This window comes from Salmo trutta, chromosome 32 (genome assembly GCF_901001165.1).
Source record: "Salmo trutta chromosome 32, fSalTru1.1, whole genome shotgun sequence".
Lineage (NCBI taxonomy): Eukaryota > Metazoa > Chordata > Actinopteri > Salmoniformes > Salmonidae > Salmo > Salmo trutta.
The window spans coordinates 18,234,499-18,259,876 of NC_042988.1; the positions used below are offsets into that span (position 1 = coordinate 18,234,499).

The 25,378-nt window shown below is 45.4% G+C and overlaps 2 protein-coding genes across 3 annotated transcripts in view; both read left to right on the forward strand.

Annotated features, from left to right (window-relative positions):
* Positions 1-1,816: 1,816 nt before the first annotated feature.
* Positions 1,817-18,183, forward strand: LOC115170679 (meiosis inhibitor protein 1-like). The gene is made up of 11 exons (XM_029726924.1): positions 1,817-2,079; positions 2,536-2,659; positions 2,755-2,805; positions 4,054-4,159; positions 12,753-12,882; positions 13,013-13,182; positions 13,377-13,491; positions 13,574-13,690; positions 13,808-13,907; positions 18,020-18,051; positions 18,176-18,183. Exons 5-11 carry the CDS (start codon positions 12,831-12,833, stop codon positions 18,181-18,183), a joined length of 594 nt encoding a protein of 197 aa, XP_029582784.1. The 5' UTR covers positions 1,817-2,079; positions 2,536-2,659; positions 2,755-2,805; positions 4,054-4,159; positions 12,753-12,830.
* Positions 18,184-20,064: 1,881 nt separating this feature from the next.
* Positions 20,065-25,378, forward strand: part of LOC115171319 (coiled-coil domain-containing protein 134) — a 41,519-nt gene continuing 36,205 nt past the window's right edge. For both annotated transcript variants that reach the window (XM_029728020.1, XM_029728019.1), the window contains exons 1-4: positions 20,065-20,246; positions 20,341-20,793; positions 20,923-20,983; positions 21,436-21,533. The gene's annotated coding sequence lies outside the window, so the exon portion shown is untranslated. The remainder of the gene's footprint in view (positions 20,247-20,340; positions 20,794-20,922; positions 20,984-21,435; positions 21,534-25,378) is intronic.

A 25,378-nucleotide genomic window follows, 5' to 3' on the forward strand; every position in this document is an offset into this window, starting at 1 on the left:
TTGTATGCAGATTATGTCATTATTTTAAATGTATTCCATTCTGTTGTGGCTTTTTTGTTGGCCTAAGCAGTTGCTTGATAACAGACAAAGCAATGTTTCACAGTAAGTCTATACAGAAATATCCTATGACTCATACCTGGCACCAGGAAGTGATGCTGTTACTCGAAAGAAACGCAATAATTGCGTGAACCAAATAAGGAAACGTTGGAAGATTTTGTATACATACAGATAATGAATAAAGAATTCCTGAATCATTAAACAAGCATCTGACAGCAGCCAAAGCGCAAATGCAACAGTTATGCCAATGTAATAAATACACAGTTGTTTGAGTTAATGAAAGTTTAGAAAATGATCCATCTAGAATAGAATGCACAACATCATATTAAGCATGCACATCGAATACAAAATTACAAATGAGTTAAAAAAAACATTTTATACCCTATTGCAATAATCCACTCGAATCCTATGGCTTCTGTAACAACCTGGTTGTGTGTTGTATTATGAATTATTAGGCAGGTAAATATGTTAGATTAAAAGTATACAAGACAATACCTTCCGTGGATGTAAGCTCCTGCTTCCCCCTTGTCACATATTACACCACAATCACCACGAAAGAGTAAATTAAAAGTCAATAAATTAATCCTAAAGTTACGATAGCAATCGGAATTCACTCATCCCTCTCAGTGCGGTTAATCCACTTTCATGAATTTTCACTTCTCACGGTCAAGCGAACCTGCTCCGGACGCTCAACATACAATTTGGTACCTCGCGCCCCTCCCATCTCTCTCTCTCTTTCTCTCCTTCACACATGCTGAGGCTTACATTCACGGACCAATTCAGAACTCACATTATTATACAGCTAGATGGAATAAGGTAGATAAAGTAGTGGCTCCATATCAATAGGCTAATGTTAATATTCCTCAGTCACTTTGCATCAATAACCTAATTGTCAAATGTAAGCCTATTACAAAATGTGAAATAAGTAGCTAATGCAATGATAAAATGTTATTGTGCACCTGTCCTACAGAACTATCCATGTATTACATTCTGAAGTCTCTTATTTCTGCCTCCACATTAGTCAGTCAGTCTTTTTTGGCTGGTGGGCACAGACCTATGGTGTCTCTAAGCAACGTCAGTCTTGTCTGTCATTTCGACAGGAAGCTGAGCATCACACAGACTGAGACACACACTGTAACTGCAACAGCCCACGGCCCCTATGTATGAAGATGAATGATGATATGAACATCTGAAGAAATGCAGACCCCAGTTTCTGAGACCTTGGCCTGTGCAGATCAGAGCACTCAGATCAAAGCAAATGAGAGATTATGATTTTGTTGTAGGTCCAACCCCCCTCTTCCCCCCCACCCTTCCAACACCTTGACAGGAGTCAGATCACTAACTCGCTCTGGTCCAGGGCGTTATGTTATGACAGGCCACCAGCAGTGCAGTGGGCTTGTGTTGGCTAAAAACGTATTTTATTCCTGGCCTCAAGACTGCCACAGGCAGTGCACTTGTTTTTGATCGCAGGTTCAAATTCTGCTTGAAATAAAGATACCCTTTTCTGTGGCATATGCAGACTTTTCCCCTGCCTCAAACCAGGCTGGCCATCGAATGCAGCGCTTCTGTTGGCTATATATCAAGGGCATAAGACACTTACTGGTTAGAGTTAGATATAACCATGATTTATTTGTCTTATTTTTATATTTATTTATTTGACTTGTTGTTTCAGTCCAAATATCAATGAAGTGATTTCATTGGTTGAGACCGAAATGAGCCTTGTTGTCACATGATTCACAATTGACAGTTTTGCCGCGAACATCAGTAGCTAGTTAGCTACATGCCTTTCTTTAGAGAAGGTTCAATCTCTGACTTCTCTAGCTACTTGGCTAGACTTGATCGCATTGTTTGTAATAACATTATTTAGCGGCAATTAGTTAAGACAACGTTATCCTATTCATTTTGACCCATTATCTGGCAGTTTGAATAAAACTAGCAAATTATCTCTGGTGACAGTCAGCTAGCTAGCTAAGCTAAAGTTAGCTAAAGTTAGCTAGCAACCGCGGTAGGAAAGGCAAGAAGGTAGGTTACAATACATGTACTTTCGCTACATTGAAATATGATCAGTTACACAATAAATCAAACCATTCTGGTCTGCATTAATTTTCAGGGTAAAATGAAGAGCGTAGACGTGATTTATGAAAATATTCACTTCTCGCACGATCCGAAATAGTCTGTTCATGTTCGCATGGGTCACCCGGACCAGGGCGGCTTGATGATCTGCGTCGCTTGTGTCATTGAGATGATGGAAAGCAACAACGTTGTCGTATGATTTCTAAGTATTGAACATGTTTTATTGACCACATATTGGTATTTCTGCTACAACAGCTAACATGACATGACTGCCATCAACCCTTATATGCATTTGGCTACCCCTGTGGTTCCATCATTTGTTTTACTCTGTGAGTGTCCAGGGTATCTTGAAAGGCGCAAATAAAATGTATTATTATTATAATGACATCTCTTGCCCTTCAATAGTCTGTGAGAAAGTCTGTGGCGCTGTCAGGGATCAGTGGGGTCCTGAAGAGCTGTCCTGGGGCTCTGAAGGAGCTGCTACTACAGGACCACAGGGTCTGTCTGCATTTCACAGCGTCTTTACTGGGTAAGAAAGATACACACACACACACACACACACACACAATCAAACAAAGCCTTGCTTTATATCTAACTTTATTTGACTCTCTGTTTTCCGTATAGGGATGCTTCACACAGTAGAGGACCCAGCCACTCTGGAGCAGGCCATACAGGGTAAGAGGAAAGCTTAAATGGCCTGATTATACACACGGCTGCTTGAGAATGCTCACTCTTTACTGACTAAATCATAGTATCTTTGTACTATTGTCTCAACTTTTACCTCATGTCACTACTTTCTATAGCATGACCAGGTTCATTGGCTCTCATCGTCTGGGTTGAAGAGAGTTATGGGTTGTTGAGTGCCTCAGCAGAATTGTTAATTAGAGTGTTGCTGGTTATGGAACCCCACAGGACCACTGTGTTGAAGCACTAACAAAATCACTGTGTGCACTGCGCCAGGGTAAAGTGTGAAATGCACAATTTGTTTTCAAAACCGTGTCAATTGAGCTCCATGAATAATGCTATGATAAGTCTCTCTCTCTGTGTCTTGGTTCAGTGCTGGTTCAGCTGCTCTTGGAGTTACAGAGTGAACAGTATGTGCGCTACATCCTGGATGAGATACACACACACACACACACACACACACAAGTGAGTAATATCACACATACAGGTCTATCACTGTCTCTCTGTTCCAAATTCACTCAGAAACATCAGAGGAATAAATGCCACATAGAATCTCATGCCTACCCATTGTTTTACACTAAGCTTGTCGATAGACTTGGATTTTCCACTGTTTTGGTCATCACTTTATTGGCTTTGTCTGTTAATATTAACATGTTTCTCTGAGTCCAACACTCCTTTACACCCGCAGATGACCGGGTCTACTACCACACACACACACACACACACACAAACACACACACACACACACACACACACACACACACACACACACACACACACACACACACACACACACACACACACACACACACACACACACACACACACACAATCCAACATCAGTTGGGTTAAGCCAGCTTGTTTGGTAAACAGTTTAAATGTTGGCTCTGTAGTCTGTGTTGTTGTGTCACCTTGGGATACAGTGGAAAGTCTAGTGTAAGCAGCAGGTGGTAGGGCTGTCTGTAGGGTTGACTGGGGATGATAACAACGGGCTGAGGTGTGGACAAGTCCTCTCACACTACTAGGAAGAAACTTGATTATATTCAAACGGTGGAATAAAGAAGTTGGTGCACCTGTGTTACTGGTGGGAATGGAAGGGTTGTGGACTAACTATCATTGACAGACTGACAGGAATGAAATGATACTGTACACTAGGAATAGATTGATTTGGTTGGTATGAATTTAGACACAAAAGTGTGTGAAAATGATTGTAGAGCCTCCTCTCTGTCCCATGTCCAGCTGTGTGAACAGTCCAGTGTGAGGGGTTTCCTGCCCACCTTCACCTTCTTGGGGAAGCTGGTAGATGCTGTTCCTTCCCTGCCACAGAGCCTGGCCTCCAGCCATGGTGAGACAGTGTACCACACCAACACCATCTCTCACTAAGCTCACATTAAAATACTCTTCATCTCCTTTGTGCTACCTATTGAGTGTCTACCTTCGTTCACCCTTCATGCGTTCTCTGCCATATTTCTTTTACCACCATTACCTGTGTAATGACCAGGTACTTGGTCTATTAGTAATTTGTATCTTAACTTAGGTCAGGTGGTGCTGGCATATTATTGAGAGGTTTTAGCCTGTTTGGTGGTGACCTGTGTGTGTTATTGTGAATTTTATGTAACGCCCTGGCCATAGAGAGGGGTTTTTTGTTCTTTATTTTGGTTAGGCCAGGGTGTTACATTGGGTGGGCGTTCTATGTTCTGTTTCTATGTGTTTGTATTTGTTTGTTTTGGGCCGTGTGTGGCTCCCAAATCAGGCACAGCTGAAGTTCGTTGCTGTTGATTGGGAGTCGCACATAAGTGCATGTTTTTCCGTTGGGGTTTTGTGGGTAATTGTTTCTGTTCGTGTTACTGTGTTTAACATGACAGGACTGTTTTGGTTGTCTGTTTATTGTTTTCTATTGTATAGTGTCCGTTTTCTCAATTAAATATGACAAACACTAACTCCGCTGCGTTTTGGTCCGCTCTCTCTAAAGGCAACCTTTACAATTTGCGTGTACTGGTTTTATAGTTTGGCCGTGGAAACCTCTTTATCAAAGCTCAGGATCTGCACGTTATTTTACACACACAGGTTTTCTACATAGCTGCTGCTCACACTCCACCTCCCTTCACGTTTCTCTCTGTTCTCACCCTATGAAACAAGATGTAGCCGATCTCGCTGCCTCATGTTTTTGAATAGCTGAAATAAAAACCACGCAGCTGCACTAGCAGGGCGCAGTCCCCACACATCGCATTGGAGCAGTCTGCGTTTTGAATAGCTGAAATAAAAACCACGCAGCTGCACTAGCAGGGCGCAGTCCCCACACATCGCATTGGAGCAGTCTGCGTTTTGAATAGCTGAAATAAAAACCACGCAGCTGCACTAGCAGGGCGCAGTCCCCACACATCGCATTGGAGCAGTCTGCGTTTTGAATAGCTGAAATAAAAACCACGCAGCTGCACTAGCAGGGCGCAGTCCCCACACATCGCATTGGAGCAGTCTGCGTTTTGAATAGCTGAAATAAAAACCACGCAGCTGCACTAGCAGGGCGCAGTCCCCACACATCGCATTGGAGCAGTCTGCGTTTTGAATAGCTGAAATAAAAACCACGCAGCTGCACTAGCAGGGCGCAGTCCCCACACATCGCATTGGAGCAGTCTGCGTTTTGAATAGCTGAAATAAAAACCACGCAGCTGCACTAGCAGGGCGCAGTCCCCACACATCGCATTGGAGCGGTCTGCGTTTTGAATAGCTGAAATAAAAACCACGCAGCTGCACTAGCAGGGCACAGTCCCCACACATCGCATTGGAGCGGTCTGCGTTTTGAATAGCTGAAATAAAAACCACGCAGCTGCACTAGCAGGGCGCAGTCCCCACACATCGCATTGGAGCGGTCTGCGTTTTGAATAGCTGAAATAAAAACCACGCAGCTGCACTAGCAGGGCGCAGTCCCCACACATCGCATTGGAGCAGTCTGCGTTTTGAATAGCTGAAATAAAAACCACGCAGCTGCACTAGCAGGGCGCAGTCCCCACACATCGCATTGGAGCAGTCTGCGTTTTGTGTGATGTAGGCTAATCTTTATAGTTCAAATCAAAGTTTATTTGTCACGTGTGCCGAATACAACAGGTGTAGACCTTACAGTGAAATAATTACTTACAGGCTCTAACCAACAGTGCAAAAAAGGTATTAGGTGAACAATAGGTAAGTAAAGAAATAAAAACAACAGTGAAAAATAACAGTAGCGAGGCTATATACTAGAGGTTGACCGATTAATCGGAATGGCCGATTAATTAGGGCCGATTTCAAGTTTTCATAACAATCGGAAATCAGTATTTTTGGACGCCGATTTGGCCGATAATTTTTTTTTTTACCTTTATATAACTAGGCAAGTCAGTTAAGAACACATTCTTATTTTCAATGACGGCCTAGGAACAGTGGGTTAACTGCCTTGTTCAGGGGCAGAACGACAGATTTTTACCTTGTCAGCTCGGGGATTCAATCTTGCAACCTTACGGTTAACTAGTCCAACGCTCTAACCACCTGCTTTACATTGCACTCCACGAGGAGCCTGCCTGTTACGCGAATGCAGTAAGAAGCCAAGGTAAGTTGCTAGCTAGCGTTAAACTTATCTTTATAAAAAACAATCAATCAATCATAATCACTAGTTAACTACACATGGTTGATGATATTACTAGTTTATCTAGCCTGTCCTGCGTTGCATATAATCGCTTAGGTACACGTTGCTCCAACCATAAACATGAATGCCTTTCTTAAAATCAATACACAAGTATATATTTTTAAACCTGCATATTTAGTTAATATTGCTTGCAAACATGATTTCTTTTAACTAGGGAAAATGTGTCACTTCTCTTGCAAACAGAGTCAGGGTATATGCAGCAGTTTGGGCCGCCTGGCTCGTTGCGAACTGTGAAGACTATTTCTTCCTAACAAAGACAGCCGACTTCGCCAAACGGGGGATGATTTAACAAAAGCGCATTTGCGAAAAAAGCACAATCGTTGCACGACTGTACCTAACCATAAAAATCAATGCCTTTCCTAAAATCAATACACAGAAGTATATATTTTTAAACCTGCATATTTAGCTAAAAGAAATCCAGGTTAGCAGGCAATATTAACCAGGTGAAATTGTCATTTTGCGTTCATTGCACGCAGTCAGGGTATATGCAACAGTTTGGGCCGCCTGGCTCGTTGCGAACTAATTTGCCAGAATTTTACATAATTATGACATAACGTTGAAGGTTTAGACTTAGGGATGCCACCTGTTAGATAAAATACGGAACGGTTCAGTATTTCACTGACAGGAAAAACGTGTTTTCGAGATGATAGTTTCCGGATTCAACCATATTAATGACCTAAGGCTCGTATTTCTGTGTGTTATTATGTTATAATTAAGTCTATGATTTGATAGAGCAGTCTGACTGAGCGGTGGTAGGCAGCAGCAGGCTCGTAAGCATTCATTCAAACAGCACTTTCGTGCGTTTTGCCAGCAGCTCTTCGCGATGCATTGCGCTGTTTATGACTTCAAGCCTATCAACTCCCAAGATTAGGCTGGTGTAACCGATGTAAAATGGCTAGCTAGTTAGCCGGGTGCGCGCTAATAGCGTTTCAAACGTCACTCGCTCTGAGACTTGGAGTAGTTGTTCCCCTTGCTCTGCATGGGTAACGCTGCTTCGAGGGTGGCTGTCGATGTGTTCCTGGTTTGAGCCCAGGTAGGAGCGAGGAGAGGGATGGAAGCTATACTGTTACACTGGCAATACTAAAGTGCCTATAAGAATATCCAATAGTCAAAGGTATATGAAATACAAATCGTATAGAGAGAAATAGTCCTATTATTCCTATAATAACTACAACCTAAAACTTCTTACCTGGGAATATTGAAGACTCATGTTAAAAGGAACCACCAGCTTTCATATGTTCCCATGTTCTGAGCAAGGAACTTAAACGTTAGCTGTTTTACATGGCACATATTGCACTTTTACTTTCTTCTCCAACACTTTGTTTTTGCATTATTTAAACCAAATTGAACATGTTTCATTATTTATTTGAGGCTAAATTGATTTTATTGATGTATTATATTAAGTTAAAATAAGTGTTCATTCAGTATTGTTGTAATTGTCATTATTACAAATAAATAAATAGAAAATTTGGCCGATTAATCGATATCGGCTTTTTTTTGGTCCTCCAATAATCGGTATCGGCGTTGAAAATCATAATCGGTCGACCTCTACTATATACAGTAGCGAGGGTATAACAGTAGTGAGCCTACATAAGGCACCGGTTAGTCAGGCTGATTGAGGTAGTATGTACATGTAGATATGGTTAAAGTGACTATGCATGTATGATGAACAGAGAGTAGCAGTAGCGTAAAAGACGGGTTGGGGGGGGGCACACAATGCAGATAGTCCAGGTAGCCATTTGATTACCTGTTCAGGAGTCTTATGGCTTGGCGGTAAAAACTGTTGAAAAGCCTTTTTGTCCTAGACTTGGCACTCCGGTACCGCTTGCCATGCGGTAGTAAAGAGAACAGTTTATGACTGGGGTGGCTGGGTTCTTTGACAATTTTTTGGGCCTTCCTCTGACACTGCCTGGTGTAGAGGTCCTGGATGGCAGGCTGTTTAGCCCCAGTGATGTTCTGGGCCCTACGCACAACCCTCTGTAGTGTCTTGCGGTCGGAGGCCAAGCAGTTGCCGTACCAGGCAGTGATGCAACCAGTCAGGATGCTCTCGATGTTGCAGCTGTAGAACCTTTTGAGGATCTGAGGACTGTCTTGGTGTGCTTGGACCTTGTTAGTTTGTTGGGGATGTGGACGCCAAGGAACTTGAAGCTCTCAACCTGCTCTACAACAGCCCTGTCGATGAGAATGAGGGCGTGCTCGGTCCTCCTTTTCCTGTAGTCCACAATCATCTCCTTAGTCTTGGTTACGTTGAGGGATAGGTTGTTATTCTGGCACCACCCGGCCAGGTCTCTGACCTCCTCCCTATAGGCTGTCTCGTCGTTGTCGGTGATCACTGTTGTGTTGTCTGCAAACTTAATGATGGTTTTGGAGTCGTGCCTGGCCATGCAGTCGTGGCTGTTGCCACATAGTTTCTGCCAAGCCGCCAGCCAGAGTTGCTGAAAAGAACACTACTACTTAGACTGCAGTTCTTCCAACCTGCTCTGTCTGCCTCCAGCTGTCTGTCTGCCTCCAGCTGTCTGTCTGCCTCCAGCTGTCTGTCTGCCCCCTGCTGTCTGCCCCCTGCTATAGCCAATGTTTGCAATAATGATGAAAATGGAACATTAATTGGACTGCGTGTCTGTGTCTTGCTTGTATTTGATATGCTGCCTATATATCTGCATGTATAACTCCCCACTTGAGTTTCGCATTGGGGCAAAAAACAATCTGCATTTTAACTACACACAAGGCCCTGTAACTGCTATTTAGTCTCTCAATGATCATGTTAGTAGCCTACCGCATGAGTAAGCTACCTACAGCTGTTCCACATCTGGGCACCCGAATGATCTAGGCAGCCGCTCGTATCCCGACCGGTAACCAGAGTCTGAAAATGGGTGAGTTCATTTTGCATCGCCCAGTGCCGCGGATGCTTATGTTTTCAATACTGTGACAACAGACACCAAGTTTGTACAAACATGTTGATCATGTATTTTTTGTGCAACATATAAATAGCTGTATGTAGCCTAATTCCCACCCTGAAAAAATAACATGAAATCGCGCTTATGCTTAATAACCTACTGGGGTATGGAATGCAATAGTTGTAACATGTCGACCGTGTCTTTTGTGTACAACGTTCATCAGAGATCAAGGAGGCGGGGGAAGCAGCAGCGGAGCACTGAGCAGCAGCCAATCAAGGAGGGGGGAGCGGCAGTGAGCGGAGCACATATAGCAACAGCTACGTAGGTAGCAGAGTGGGCAGCAGCGACATAAAATAAAAAAATCCTACAAATGAGCAGAAATGTCTTTATATTTAGCCAGAACCGCAGCCGCTCCGTAATAGTTTTGTGTGTGTGAACATTGTCAGTGTTTTACTATTTTGTCTAAGCAGCGCGGTGTCATGAGTCCATGTGGACTGCCGCTATTGACGGTGCCTGCCTGTCAGCGAGCTCACGCCTCCCAGCTGATACACAGGCACTGAGGCCCTGAATAGAGAGGGAGAGGGAGAGTACAGTAGAGGGGGAGAAACTATTCAGTACAGAGAACTCAACTCTCAAATAGTAGCCACAGCTTGTTTTTAATCATCTGTCGAATTGATGTCATTATTTCCCTTTACATTACTTTGCTTAGTGTTGAAATGCACAGGCAGATGTGTTTTCTCCCTCCTTTCTCTCCTGCCGTTTGTATTGTGGTGTAACCAGACCTGGTTGGAGCCGGGAGTCTCTCCTGGCTGGCTGCCTCTGGAGTCTGACGGGCCTCTAACTCTCAGGCTGGCTGGCTTGTGTGAGCAGCTCAAGCTGGCTGCGTCAAAGTTAAACAAACTCAATTCAACAGGGTGTCTGACTGAGTCTGGTGTGTAGTATCAGCCTGCCATGCTTTATACACACAACTGTCTGTTCACCGCTACTCTCAGCCAAGAGTGTAGCTGGGGTTTAGTTCCTGCTTTGTTCATTGTTTGTTTTAGAGGTCGACCGATTATCATTTTTCAACGCCGATACCGATTATTGGAGGACCAAAAAAAGCCCCGGTGCCGATTAATCGGCCGATTATTATTATTTTTTAATTTGAAATGTGTAATAATGACAATTACAACAATGAATGAACACTTATTTTAACTTAATATAATACATCAATAAAATCAATTTAGCCTCAAATAAATAATGAAACATGTTCAATTTGGTTTAAATAATGCAAAAACAAAGTGTTGGAGAAGAAAGTAAAAGTGCAATATGTGCCATGTAAGAAAGCTAACGTTTAAGTTCCTTGCTCAGAACATGGGAACATATGAAAGCTGGTGGTTCCTGTTAACATGAGTCTTCAATATTCCCAGGTAAGAAGTTTTAGGTTGTAGTTATTATAGGAATTATAGGACTATTTCTCTCTATACGATTTGTATTTCATATACCTTTGACTATTGGATGTTCTTATAGGCACTTTAGTATTGCCAGTGTAACAGTATAGCTTCCGTCCCTCTCCTCGCTCCTACCTGGGCTCGAACCAGGAACACATCGACAACAGCCACCCTCTAAGCAGCGTTATCCATGCAGAGCAAGGGGAACAACTACTCCAAGTCTCAAAGCGAGTGACGTTTGAAACGCTATTAGCGCGCACCTGGCTAACTAGCTAGCCATTTCACATCGGTTACACCAGCCTAATCTTGGGAGTTGACAGGCTTGAAGTCATAAACAGCGCAATGCATTGCGAAGAGCTGCTGGCAAACGCACGAAAGTGCTGTATGAATGAATGCTTACGAGCCTGCTGGTGCCTACCACCGCTCAGTCAGACTGCTCTATCAAATCATAGACCTAATTATAATATAATAAACACACAGAAAGACGAGTGTCACGGTTGTCGTAAGGAGAGGACCAAAATGCAGCAGGGAAGTGTATACTCATCTTCTTTATTAGGACAAAGAAGGAAAAACCAAAGTAAACACGTATACAAAAACACAAACGAACTAGACAGTCTTGTCAGGCACACACAGCAAAACAAGAAACAACCTCCCACAAACACTAAACCAAACACATACCCATTTATAGGACTCTCAATCAGAGGCAACTAGAAAACACCTGCCTCCAATTGAGAGTCCAACCCCAATTAACTAGACATAGATATACAACTAACCAGAAAGAACATAGAAATACTAACACAGAACATAAACCCAGAACTAACTAACCAAACACCCTACTAAATAAACCACCACCCCGAACCACATAAACAAAATACCCTCTGCCACGTCCTGACCAAACTACAATTACAAATAATCCCTAATACTGGTCAGGACGTGACAACGAGCCTTAGTTTCCGGATTCGACCATATTAATGACCTATCATCTTGAAAACAAAACGTTTTTTTTCTTTAAGTGAAATACGGAACCGGTCCATATTTTATTTAACGGGTGGCATCCCTAAGTCTAAATATTTTTGTTACATTGCACAACCTTCAATGGTTTGTCATAATTACGTAAAATTCTGGCAAATTAGTTCGCAACGAGCCAGGCAATGAACGCAAGAGCAGTGACACAATTTCATGTTATCAGGCAATATTAATTAAATATGCAGGTTTAAAAATATATACTTGTGTATTGATTTTAAAGAAAGGCATTATGGCTAGGTACATTGGTGCAACGACAGTGCTTTTTCGCAAATGCGCTTGTTAAATCATCACCCGTTTGTCGTAGTAGGCTATGATTCGATGAGAAATTAACAGGCACCGCAGTTAACTATGTTATGATTGATAGTTTTTTATAAGATAAGTTTAATGCTAGCTAGCATTTTACCTTGGCTTCTTGCTGCCCTCACGTAACAGGTAGTCAGCCTGCCATGCAGGCTCCTCGTGGAGTGCAATGTAAGGCAGGTGGTTAGAGCGTTGGACTAATAACCAGAAGGTTGCAAAAACGAATCCCCGAATCCCCCCTGAACAAGGCAGTTAACCCCCGTTCCTAGGCCAACATTGAAAATAAGAATGTGTTCTTAATCTGACTTGCCTAGTTAAATAAAGGTGTTAAAAAAAAAAAAATCTGCAAATTGGTGGCCAAAAATACCGATTACCGATTGTTATGAAAACTTGAAATCGGCCATTCCGACTAATCGGTCGACCTCTAGTTTTTCTCACCCATCGCCCTTATGTTCTGTCTGTCTCTGCCTTAAGTGTGTGTATGTGTCTATCTCATTTCCTCTCCCCCCACCTCCCTTTTTTCATTCTCTTCCTCTCTCCCCTCCTCGCTCCCCCTCTCTCTCACTCCTGTGCCCCTGTTGGAGCGGTTGTGCTCCACGCTGCTCTACCCAGACGAGGGTCTGAAGGCCTCAGTCAGGGAGCTGCCCAATCCCTCCCCCCCAGAGACAGGGTGTGGTGTGTGTGCTGCTGATGCAGACCCTGGCCCACGCCTGCTCCTCTCAGCTCACCATCAACTGCCTGGGTGAGAACCATCATATTTAGGGGGACGGCGCGTATTACCAGACAATAAGCGGTAGTATCATATGTGCATGTAACCTAACATTTAGTATGAATCAGTGAATGTGGAAGTGTGTTTTCTGTTTGTGCGTCAGGCTTCCTGAAGCAGCTGCTGAAGCTGGGTCAGGTGGTGTCTGTGCTGATGAACAGCCCCTGTGAGCAGATCCGGTCTGATCTGGATCAGAGCCTGGACCAGGACCAAGAGGCCCAGTCCAGCACACAGCTCTCCCTGGAGCGCTGCCCACTGCCACTCATACTCAAAAAGGTTTTCACCAATCTACCACCATTTTTTGTTAAAATGTGAGAGCTTCTACTGTCTCTACTGCTGCCATCTTTGACTGATTGCATTGAGTGTCTTTAAAACGGCAGTGTTTGAAGACATTGTCATGACGACTAGTGTGTGTGTGTGTGTGTGTGTGTGTGTGTGTGTGTGTGTGTGTGTGTGTGTGTGTGGTGTAGCTGTTGCTGTGTGGGGATGAGACATTGCAGATGGCCAGTGCTCAGTGTATGGCTGATATCCTGGTCCACTCCCCCAGCCAGTACTGTGCTTCCTTCATCCAGGCAGACGTACCTGGTGAGAGAACTTGTTTGAGCGTCTGAGATGCCTCTCTGTTAGTGTATCTTTCTCTCCTGTGTCTCAGCATTCTCTCTCCCAGAGTTTCTGTTTGAGCGTCTGAACAGTGGCAGTGAGGTGTTGCTGTGGTCCGTCTACAGCTGTCTGCTGCTGCTCACTGAGGACCCACTCTTCTTCTCTCAGTGTCACTCTGTCTACGGTGAGAGAAAAGAGGACACGCGCACACACACACATACACACACACACACAATCACAGTATGGCATCATAGGATTACTGAGCAGGATGTAAAAGTCAGTGTGTGTGTGTGTGTGTCAGGTATTGAGTCTCTGGTACGCAGTCTGAAGGAGGCCCTGAGGCTGACTAACGTGGAGGTGCAGAGACAGGGCCTGCTGCTGCTCACAGAGATACTGGAGAGGTGAGGCATCAGGTCTGTCTACCTCGTACATAACAGCAGAGAGGTGAGGCATCAGGTCTGTCTACCTCATACATAACAGTAGAGAGGTGAGGCATCAGGTCTGTCTACCTCGTACATAACAGCAGAGAGGTGATGCATCAGGTCTGTCTACCTCGTACATAACAGCAGAGAGGTGAGGCATCAGGTCTGTCTACCTCGTACATAACAGTAGAGAGGTGAGGCATCAGGTCTGTCTACCTCGTACATAACAGCAGAGAGGTGAGGCATCAGGTCTGTCTACCTCATACATAACAGCAGAGAGGTGAGGCATCAGGTCTGTCTACCTCGTACATAACAGTAGAGAGGTGAGGCATCAGGTCTGTCTACCTCGTACATAACAGCAGAGAGGTGAGGCATCAGGTCTGTCTACCTCGTACATAACAGCAGAGAGGTGAGGCATCAGGTCTGTCTACCTCGTACATAACAGTAGAGAGGTGAGGCATCAGGTCTGTCTACCTCGTACATAACAGCAGAGAGATGAGGCATCGGGTCTGTCTACCTCGTACATAACAGCAGAGAGGTGAGGCATCAGGTCTGTCTACCTCATACATAACAGCAGAGAGGTGAGGCATCGGGTCTGTCTACCTCGTACATAACAGCAGAGAGGTGAGGCATCGGGTCTGTCTACCTCGTACATAACAGCAGAGAGGTGAGGCATCGGGTCTGTCTACCCCGTACATAACAGTAGAGAGGTGAGGCATCAGGTCTGTCTACCTCGTACATAACAGTAGAGAGGTGAGGCATCAGGTCTGTCTACCTCGTACATAACAGCAGAGAGATGAGGCATCGGGTCTGTCTACCTCGTACATAACAGCAGAGAGGTGAGGCATCAGGTCTGCCTACCTCATACATAACAGCAGAGAGGTGAGGCATCAGGTCTGCCTACCTCATACATAACAGCAGAGAGGTGAGGCATCGGGTCTGTCTACCTCGTACATAACAGCAGAGAGGTGAGGCATCAGGTCTGTCTACCTCATACATAACAGCTGGTCTATTTGACATTTTGTGAATGTATCGCAAGTTGTCCTTTACGTTCAGTGAGTGACAAGACTGATCTCAGTGCTGACCAAGCACGGAGAAAGGCGTGAGAGAGAGGGGTAATTTGACCTCATTCACAGCATCTCGTATTTTTAAATGTATTTTTATTTACAGTTTTTTACAATCGCTCGGACCCATTTCTCAATACTTAGGTCAGTTTTTCAGAACTCTTCACACAGTGAGTACAACAGCAGTCTATGTGGGCTAAACTGTGGATCATTTATCATTGCTTTGGCACAAAATGCATTCAATGACTACATCTTTCAATTTTCATGAACTCTTTTCTCACTCAGACACAACCACCACCAAAACTATATTTACTTACAGGCCAATTTGCACATGTTTACATACTCTTTTCAAAACTGTTAAACTTAAGTTCAAAACCTAAAATAACACAACATTGAATAAGACATACATTTGCTACATTCCTACAGTAATACCGTATTGAAATACATTCCAAATCTAAAAAATTAAATACTATCAAAACAATTAGACCAACCACAGCTGATTCCCATTGTAGCTGAACACCTACCCAGGTGTTAGTCTTTCAATTACATTACCATCTATACAAAAGGGGACATCTTAGGAATAATGCTGTACTGTAATGTAAACATGGAACCAGCCAGAGAGAGAGGTGGCTGACAGAGGAAGAAGACTGGCTGGGAGAGGGAGAGGAGTAGGTACGCGTGGTGGAAGAAGACTGGCTGGGAGAGGGAGAGGAGTAGGTACGCGTGGTGGAAGAAGACTGGCTGGGAGAGGGAGAGGAGTAGGTACGCGTGGTGGAAGAAGACTGGCTGGGAGAGGGAGAGGAGTAGGTACGCATGGTGGAAGAAGACTGGCTGGGAGAGGGAGAGGAGTAGGTACGCGTGGTGGAAGAAGACTGGCTGGGAGAGGGAGAGGAGTAGGTACGCGTGGTGGAAGAAGACTGGCTGGGAGAGGGAGAGGAGTAGGTACGCGTGGTGGAAGAAGACTGGCTGGGAGAGGGAGAGGAGTAGGTACGCGTGGTGGAAGAAGACTGGCTGGGAGAGGGAGAGGAGTAGGTACGCGTGGTGGAAGAAGACTGGCTGGGAGAGGGAGAGGAGTAGGTACGCGTGGTGGAAGAAGACTGGCTGGGAGAGGGAGAGGAGTAGGTACGCGTGGTGGAAGAAGACTGGCTGGGAGAGGGAGAGGAGTAGGTACGCGTGGTGGAAGAAGACTGGCTGGGAGAGGGAGAGGAGTAGGTACGCGTGGTGGAAGAAGACTGGCTGGGAGAGGGAGAGGAGTAGGTACGCGTGGTGGAAGAAGACTGGCTGGGAGAGGGAGAGGAGTAGGTACGCGTGGTGGAAGAAGACTGGCTGGGAGAGGGAGAGGAGTAGGTACGCGTGGTGGAAGAAGACTGGCTGGGAGAGGGAGAGGAGTAGGTACGCATGGTGGAAGAAGACTGGCTGGGAGAGGGAGAGGAGTAGGTACGCGTGGTGGAAGAAGACTGGCTGGGAGAGGGAGAGGAGTAGGTACGCGTGGTGGAAGAAGACTGGCTGGGAGAGGGAGAGGAGTAGGTACGCGTGGTGGAAGAAGACTGGCTGGGAGAGGGAGAGGAGTAGGTACGCGTGGTGGAAGGAGACTGGCTGGGAGAGGGAGAGGAGTAGGTACGCGTGGTGGAAGAAGACTGGCTGGGAGAGGGAGAGGAGTAGGTACGCGTGGTGGAAGAAGACTGGCTGGGAGAGGGAGAGGAGTAGGTACGCATGGTGGAAGAAGACTGGCTGGGAGAGGGAGAGGAGTAGGTACGCGTGGTGGAAGAAGACTGGCTGGGAGAGGGAGAGGAGTAGGTACGCGTGGTGGAAGAAGACTGGCTGGGAGAGGGAGAGGAGTAGGTACGCGTGGTGGAAGAAGACTGGCTGGGAGAGGGAGAGGAGTAGGTACGCGTGGTGGAAGAAGACTGGCTGGGAGAGGGAGAGGAGTAGGTACGCGTGGTGGAAGAAGACTGGCTGGGAGAGGGAGAGGAGTAGGTACGCGTGGTGGAAGAAGACTGGCTGGGAGAGGGAGAGGAGTAGGTACGCGTGGTGGAAGAAGACTGGCTGGGAGAGGGAGAGGAGTAGGTACGCGTGGTGGAAGAAGACTGGCTGGGAGAGGGAGAGGAGTAGGTACGCGTGGTGGAAGAAGACTGGCTGGGAGAGGGAGAGGAGTAGGTACGCGTGGTGGAAGAAGACTGGCTGGGAGAGGGAGAGGAGTAGGTACGCATGGTGGAAGAAGACTGGCTGGGAGAGGGAGAGGAGTAGGTACGCGTGGTGGAAGAAGACTGGCTGGGAGAGGGAGAGGAGTAGGTACGCGTGGTGGAAGAAGACTGGCTGGGAGAGGGAGAGGAGTAGGTACGCGTGGTGGAAGAAGACTGGCTGGGAGAGGGAGAGGAGTAGGTACGCGTGGTGGAAGAAGACTGGCTGGGAGAGGGAGAGGAGTAGGTACGCGTGGTGGAAGAAGACTGGCTGGGAGAGGGAGAGGAGTAGGTACGCGTGGTGGAAGAAGACTGGCTGGGAGAGGGAGAGGAGTAGGTACGCGTGGTGGAAGAAGACTGGCTGGGAGAGGGAGAGGAGTAGGTACGCGTGGTGGAAGAAGACTGGCTGGGAGAGGGAGAGGAGTAGGTACGCGTGGTGGAAGAAGACTGGCTGGGAGAGGGAGAGGAGTAGGTACGCGTGGTGGAAGAAGACTGGCTGGGAGAGGGAGAGGAGTAGGTACGCGTGGTGGAAGAAGACTGGCTGGGAGAGGGAGAGGAGTAGGTACGCGTGGTGGAAGAAGACTGAGAGGAAGATCAAGAGCTGTAGTCTCAGATGAGATAATTGATCATGTAATAAATCATGGTCTATCAATGAGAGAGGCTGGTCTGAGAGTGCAGCCAAATCTGCAACACTCAACAGTGGCATCTATTCTGAGAAATTTCCTGCAAAACATCAGGTAAGATGTACATTCTGCACGGGCATCTGACTGAACTGCACATTACAGAAGTAAATTGAGCAAAGCCTCCAAACCTACTTGTGTGTAATTGTTTTTGTATTTCTGCTTAGGACCCAACGGTTACCTCCTACAGGCAGGAGAGGTAGGATTTTCACTGCTGTGCAGGAAACTGCAATCGTTGATATGGTCATCAGAAACAATGGCATAAAACTCAGAGATTTGGGACGAGTGTTGGCAGACAATGTTAGCATAACAAATATTTCTAGAGTCCTGAAACAACATCAAGTCAGGATGAAGCAGTTGTACACTGTCCCCTTTGAGAGGAACTCTGAACGAGTCAAGCAACTCAGGAACCAATATGTCCAGGTAAGAGGACTATAAAATATAGAACTGGTTTTGAACAAAACCAAACAGGGCAGAGGCACACAATGGCATGTTTTTAGGTATAATGTCAACTACCATAATAGCCTAACTCTTATGTTGCCTTGTGGATTTATTTTAGAGAGTCATGGAGATTGAAGCCAGGCAAACACCCCACATATTCATCTTTGTGGATGAGGCTGGTTTCAACTTGGCCAAAACGCGGCGGCGAGGAAGGAATGGGATGGGAAAAGGAGCCACAGTGGATGTCCCGGGCCAGAGGGGTGCCAACATCACAATGTCTGCAGCAATATCCTCTGATGGATTTCTGTTACACAAACCACTAATTGGGCCATACAACACCGAGCGTCTCATTTCATTCCCGGGTGACCTCTATGGAAGGCTTGTGCCAGGTGAGGAAAGGGTTGCAGTGAGGCCAAATCGGCCAACGTTTGTAATTGTATGGGACAATGTGGCATTTCACCACTCAGAGTGGTTTGCAGCCAATCCCAGGAGGATGTAACTTTTCCTACTTCCTTACTCTCTATTCCTCAACCCCGTAGAGAAATGATTTTCCTCATGGAGGTGGAAGATTTATGACCACCATCCACATGATCAAATGTCCCTCCTGGACACAGTGCATGCTGGATGCCTGGACATATCTGCAGAAGATTGCCAGGGATGGACCAGACATGCCAAAAGATTCTTTCCTAGGTGTATTGCCCAAGATGACATAAGATGTGACGTGGATGAGAACCTGTGGCCAAATGCAGAAGACAGGGTTGACTAGTATTGCTACTGTATCTGTATCGGTAGATGGTGTATATACAAATGATTGTATTTTGGAATCACTCAATGCCATAAAATGACATGTTGCATCATGTCTGATACATTCCTGTAACATATACCGCAGTGAATTCTAAACAACAGAGAGGTGTCTTGTAAAGGAAACATTGTGTAATGCTACCTGTTGTTAGTGTTGCTTAGGTCGTTGTTTTATGAGTGACAATGTGTGCTTGTTGGGTGACAACCTTTGTTAGTGTTATGGAAGAACGAGTTGATTTGAGACATGTATGAAGTGTTTTGGTAGTTTTAGGGCATTTTGAACGTGAAATGAACTGCTGTGCCAATCTGAAAGTTAGTTAGGAGAACTGTGTGAAGAGTTTTGAAAAAGTGACCTAAGTATTGAGAAATGGGTCCTAGCGATTGTAAAAAAACTAACTAGGCAAGTCAGTTAGAAACAAATTGTTATTTACAATGACGGCCTACAGCCGTGGGTTGTTTTGAGGATCTTCCAGGTTCCTCTGGGCTGTCCAGCGTTGTTGTGGCAACAGCCTGCCTGACCACATCTCTAATGGTGCCATGTGGCTGACATCAGAACAACATTGTGGAGCGTTGTGACAGAGACGGGTCACAGCTGTTTATTATCTATGTGTCTTTCTCTCCAGGCAGCCTGCGGGGGTGCGTCTGTTCCCCAGCGCTCCAGGGTTTGTGGCCGTGGCAGAGGCGGTGCTCTCAGGAGTCTGCTCCCCCTGTCTGCCACCGCCCTCCTCAGACAGACAGACAGACAGACAGACAGACAGACGCATGCAGGCTGTGAGCACCACAAACATGAGCTAAAGAGACATGTTGATTTCCCTCTCTCTACTGTGTGTCTCTGTAGGGTGAAGCACCAGTCCAGCCCAGTACAGTACAAAGACCTGGAGAAGCTGGTGGAAGACATTATTGCTCGGTGCACTGAGCTGCCCTTACCTGCCTCCTCACGGTGCTGAGTGAGTCAGTCTCTGTTCACCTTTGTGTGTCAGCAAGGGGGGAACTCCACTTCATTTCAGGAATCACCATTGGAAAGGTTTCTTGTCTGTGTCCCTGTTACTCTCTCTTCCAGGTGAGCCTCAGAGGAGCTGAGCCCAGCAGCCAGGCCTCGAGAGAGGGAGGGTTTCTACTCCAGGCCCTGGTCTGTTTCCATGCCGCCTGCAGGTCAGTGAGGCAAAATGCAATTGCTGCAGTCACGGATAACATTTACCACCCCCCCCTATTTTCAGTGTGTTTAATGTGTGTCTGTGTGTTCCAGGTTAGTGGAGCAGTGTTCGTCTGAGCCTGGCCTGATCTGAGCCTGGCCTAATCTGCGCCTGGCCTGATCTGAGCCTGGCCTGATCTGCGCCTGGCCTGATCTGAGCCTGGCCTGATCTGAGCCTGGCCTGATCTGAGCCTGGCCTGATCTGCGCCTGGCCTGAAGGAGAATGGGTTCACAGCTCCATCCAAGCAGGTTCAGGGTCAGGACCCGCTGGAGTCCCTGTGTCTGCTACACTGCTGTGACACTGTTTGCATCCCCACCGTCACAGTGAGCCCTGCCCCCAGCACACACATGTTCATGCACCATGTGTGTGTGTAGAGGCATTGTGAGCTCACCCCCAGCGCCCAGGTGCTCCAGCACTTCTTCTCCATCCTGTCGTACCAGTTCTCCCTTCTACCCTCCCTCATGCCCCTCTTCGCTGCCAAACTGGGGGAGGCATGTTGTCCGGGGGTAGGGGGATCATTTCTTTCCATCGTTGTTTTTCTCACCCCCAGGTATAATGACCCATGTCTCTGTTCCCCCACCATACCTCCGACTCATCCCCCTCTTCCTCCATTCTTCTTCCTCTCTTCTTTCCAGCATCCTCTGGTTTCTTCAGGCTGGCTCTGGAGCACAAAGCTGTCCTCTGTGCAGGAAACAGGTAACAGGAGAACCTGAGGACACACACACAGACCACTATCACCCCCCAGACAGGTCATTGCTAATGGTGCTGTTATAGTGTGGACTTGTTATTGGGTGGACCCAGTAAAAGTGCCCAGGAACGTGAGAGTTGACACACAGAAGCTTCTTACACATCACTTTGTTTCAGTCTGGCCATGAAAGCTCTTCTCTCATCCGTCTATCAGTCTTGTCTGTCTGTGTGCAGAAGAGGAAGCTCACAGGCCAGGCTGGCTGTGTGGTTGTGCTTGAGGTTCACTCACTGTAACGCTCCCTTATGAGCTGTAATGAAATGCTAAGTCAGAACATTTACTGCACACAGGAGTAGGTTTGATACTATTATTAGATATATTGTATAGAAGATAACATTTACCTTTCTTAGTTGTCCCTCTCTCTTTCTTTCACACTCACTCGCTCTTTCTCATCTCACGGTAGAAACCCAGCTCTGAACGCAGTCTGCTGTGGTTTTCTGCAGAGGCTCAGTGTGTCTCTTCTGTCCCAACCAGACCCTGCAGCCAGCATCCTCCCACGAGGTACTGACACAACACATTAGCCAGGAAAACACAGTAGCATTAAGGTTTCATGTCACAGTAAAGCACTTTGTAGCACTTAGTCTGTGGAGAAGGACTTTATTATGCAAGGTAATGTGTGGTGTGGATGCCCTGTTTGTGACTGTGATGCAATTCAGTAATGAACAGGTCTACTGAGAACTGGTGTCAGTGTGTCTGTCTCTCTGTCTCTCTTTCTCTGTCTGTCTCTCTCTGTCTCTCTCTCTGTCAATTCAATTGACTTTATTGACATGGTAAGTTCATTATTACTTACATTGTCAAAGTATACATATAGAAAAATAAAAAATATATATTTATATATAAATAAATGGTGGGACCAACAGCAATAATAGTAGTAGTGGACATGGGATTACCATTAACAACAACTACAACAGCAATATTAATCAGAACAACAATACATTAAAGCAGTGGTAGTAGACCAGTGTCAACATGACTAAGACACATGACCTGGTATGAAAGACAAAACTAAACAAGATGGGAAATATTATCCACATTACATTGCACTTTTCACTGGCTGTCCCTCAGGTTGTGGCAGGAGGACACATATTTGGCTGTCCCTCAGGTTGTGGCAGGAGGACACATATTTGGCTGTCCCTCGGGTTGTGGCAGGAGGACACATATTTGGCTGTCCCTCAGGTTGTGGCAGGAGGACACATATTTGGCTGTCCCTCAGGTTGTGGCAGGAGGACACATATTTGGCTGTCCCTCAGGTTGTGGCAGGAGGACACATATTTGGCTGTCCCTCAGGTTGTGGCAGGAGGACACATATTTGGCTGTCCCTCAGGTTGTGGCAGGAGGACACATATTTGGCTGTCCCTCAGGTTGTGGCAGGAGGACACATATTTGGCTGTCCCTCAGGTTGCGGCAGGAGGACACATATTTGGCTGTCCCTCAGGTTGCGGCAGGAGGACACATATTTGGCTGTCCCTCAGGTTGTGGCAGGAGGACACATATTTGGCTGTCCCTCAGGTTGTGGCAGGAGGACACATATTTGGCTGCCAAAACTGCACATTTTGGCTTTTCACCCAATAAATATTTGATTTTTTCCTTCATATTTTATAGTTTCAAATTCTTTGTATTGAATTATAATTTTGGGAAAGAAATATTCTCTTAGGTGTGAGTATTTGTCACAGTGTAATAGGAAATGCAGCTCTGTCTCTACCTCTCCCCTGGAGCAGAGTGAGCACAGCCTGTCCTCTCTGGGCTGCCAGGTTTCTCTGTGACGACCTGTCTCTATAGCCAGACTGTGCTCACTGAGTCTGTACCTAGTCAGTGTTTTCCTCAGTTTTCTATCAGTCACAGTGGTCAGATAGTCTGCCACCAAGTACTGTCTGTTTAGACCCAAATAGCGTTGAAGTTTACTTAGATTTTTTGTGGTGTCTTTCCAATAGGTGATATATTTTTATTTTTGTTTTGTGATGATTTGGTTGGGCCAGATTTTCTGTGTGCTGTCCTGAGGCTCTATGGGGTTGGTTTGGGTTTGTGAACTGAGCCTCAGAACCAGCTGGCTGAGGGGACTCTTCTCTGGTTTCATCTCTTGACATTGTAGAGCTGTGTGATGGAATGTTTTGGGGTCACTTGTTTTTATATGGTTGTAAAATGTTATGGCTCTTTTTTCTATTCGAATTAGGAGGGGGTATTGGCCCAATTCTGCTCTACATGCGTTATTTGGAATTTTTCTTTGCACTTGCAATACAGTCTTGCAAAACTCTGTATGCAGTATTTCAATTGGATGTTTGTCCCATTTGGTGAATTCATTATTAGAGAGTGGACCCCAAACTTCACTGCCATATAGAGCAATTGGTTCTATAAGCGATTGGAAAATCTTGAGCCAGATTCTAATTGGAACTTCAATTTTAATGTTCCTTTTAATGGCCTAGAATGCTCTTCTTGCTTTGTCTCTCAGCTCATTCACAGCCATGTGAAAGCTCCCTGTGCTGCGGATATGTAGTCCTAGATATGTGTAGTTTTTTGTGTGTTCTAATAGAACTGTGTCCAAATAGAATTTATATTTGTCATCCTGATTTCCAGACCTTTTTTGGAATATCCTTATATTTGTTTTTTTTAGGTTAACGGTCAGAGCCCAGGTCTGACAGAACCTGTGAAGATGATCTAGGTGCTGCTGTAACCCCTCTTTAGTGGGAGACAGCAGCACCAGGTCTTCTGCGTACAGCAGACACTTGATTTCAGTGTGTGTAGGGTGATACCAGGTGCTGCCGATTCTTCTAATGTTTTTGCCAATTCATTAATGTAGATGATAAATAGTGTTGGACTTATTGGGCAGCCCTGTTTCACTCCCCGTCCCTGAGAGAAATCTGTTTGCTTGTTGACAATTTTAACTGCACATTTGTTTTTAGTGTACACTGATTTAATATCATCTTATGTTTTCCCTCCAATACCACTTTCATTAGTTTATAAAAAAATACCTTTGTGCCAAATTGAATCAAATGCTTTCTTGAAATCTACAAAACACGAGTAGATTTTGCCTTTGTTTTGGTTTACTTGTTTGTCAATTAGAGTGTGGAGGGTGTAAATGTGGTCTGTTGTACAATCATTTTTTAGAAATCCAATCTGGCTTCTGCTCAGGACGTTGTGTTCGTCAAGGAAATGGTGTAGTCTGCTATTTATAATACTGCAGAGAATTTTCCCCAAGTTGCTGTTAATGCAAATTCCTCAAATTATTTGGGTCAAATTTGTCTCCATTTTTATAGATTGGTGTGATCAATCCCTGGTTCCAAATATCGGGGAAAATACCTGCAGTGAGGATAATGTTGAAGAGTTTGAGTATAGCCAATGTGAATTTGTGGTCTGTATATTTGATCATTTCATTTAAAATACCATCAGCACCACAGGCCTTTTTGGGTTGGAGAGTGCATCGTTTTTCCAATAATTCTTCTTCTGTAATTGGGGTATCCACAGGATTCTGATAGTCTTTGACTGCTGATTCAAGGATTTGTCATTTTTCTTGTATATCTTTTTGTTCTGGGCTCTTTGTTATATTGCTGTAGAGGTTTGCAAAGTGATTTCTCCACATATCCCCATTTTGGATAGCCAATTCCTCCTGATGAGGTTTGTTTAATTTATTCCAATTCTCCCAGAAGTGGTTTGATTCTATGGATTCCTCAGTTACGTCCAGCTGTTTTCTAGTGTGCTTTTCCTTTTTTGTTCTTAGGGTGTGTTTGTGTTGCTTCAGTGTTTTCCCATATTGAAGGCGTATATTTTTGTTGTCTGTGTAACAAGGCCTCCTAGTAGGAGGGGGGGGGTGTAGGGAACAGGAGAACAGAGAAGTTCCAGTGGCACACAACGTTTAATCAGGCGGTCCCGAAGGCACAATACAAACAAGTGGGAAAACACGCACCAATGTAGTCGCCACCCACAGGGAATAAATTGTTCACACGGAGGAGAAACCTCGACTCCACAAACAAAGTCTCATAAGCACACGGTAACATTTACCGAAAATAGAAAACGAAACCCCGTGGTGCAGGCACGCACCCCTAACATGCAAATACACAACAAATAATCCCGCACAAATCAACTAAACTGAACACAGATGTGAAAAACCAGACAGACACAAACAAAAAGGAAAATGGGATCGGTGGCAGCTAGTAGGCCGGCGACGACGACCGACGAGCACCGCCAGACCGGGGAGTGGCGCCACCTTCTGTGGACGTCGTGACAGTCTGGTTCTTTGTTTTTGATTAGATATATTTCTCAATGACTTTCTTAGATTTTTGCAATCATTATCAAACCATTTTTCATTTTCTGTTATTTCTGGTTTGCTCTTATGCTTCTTTAGATTAGCCAAGGAC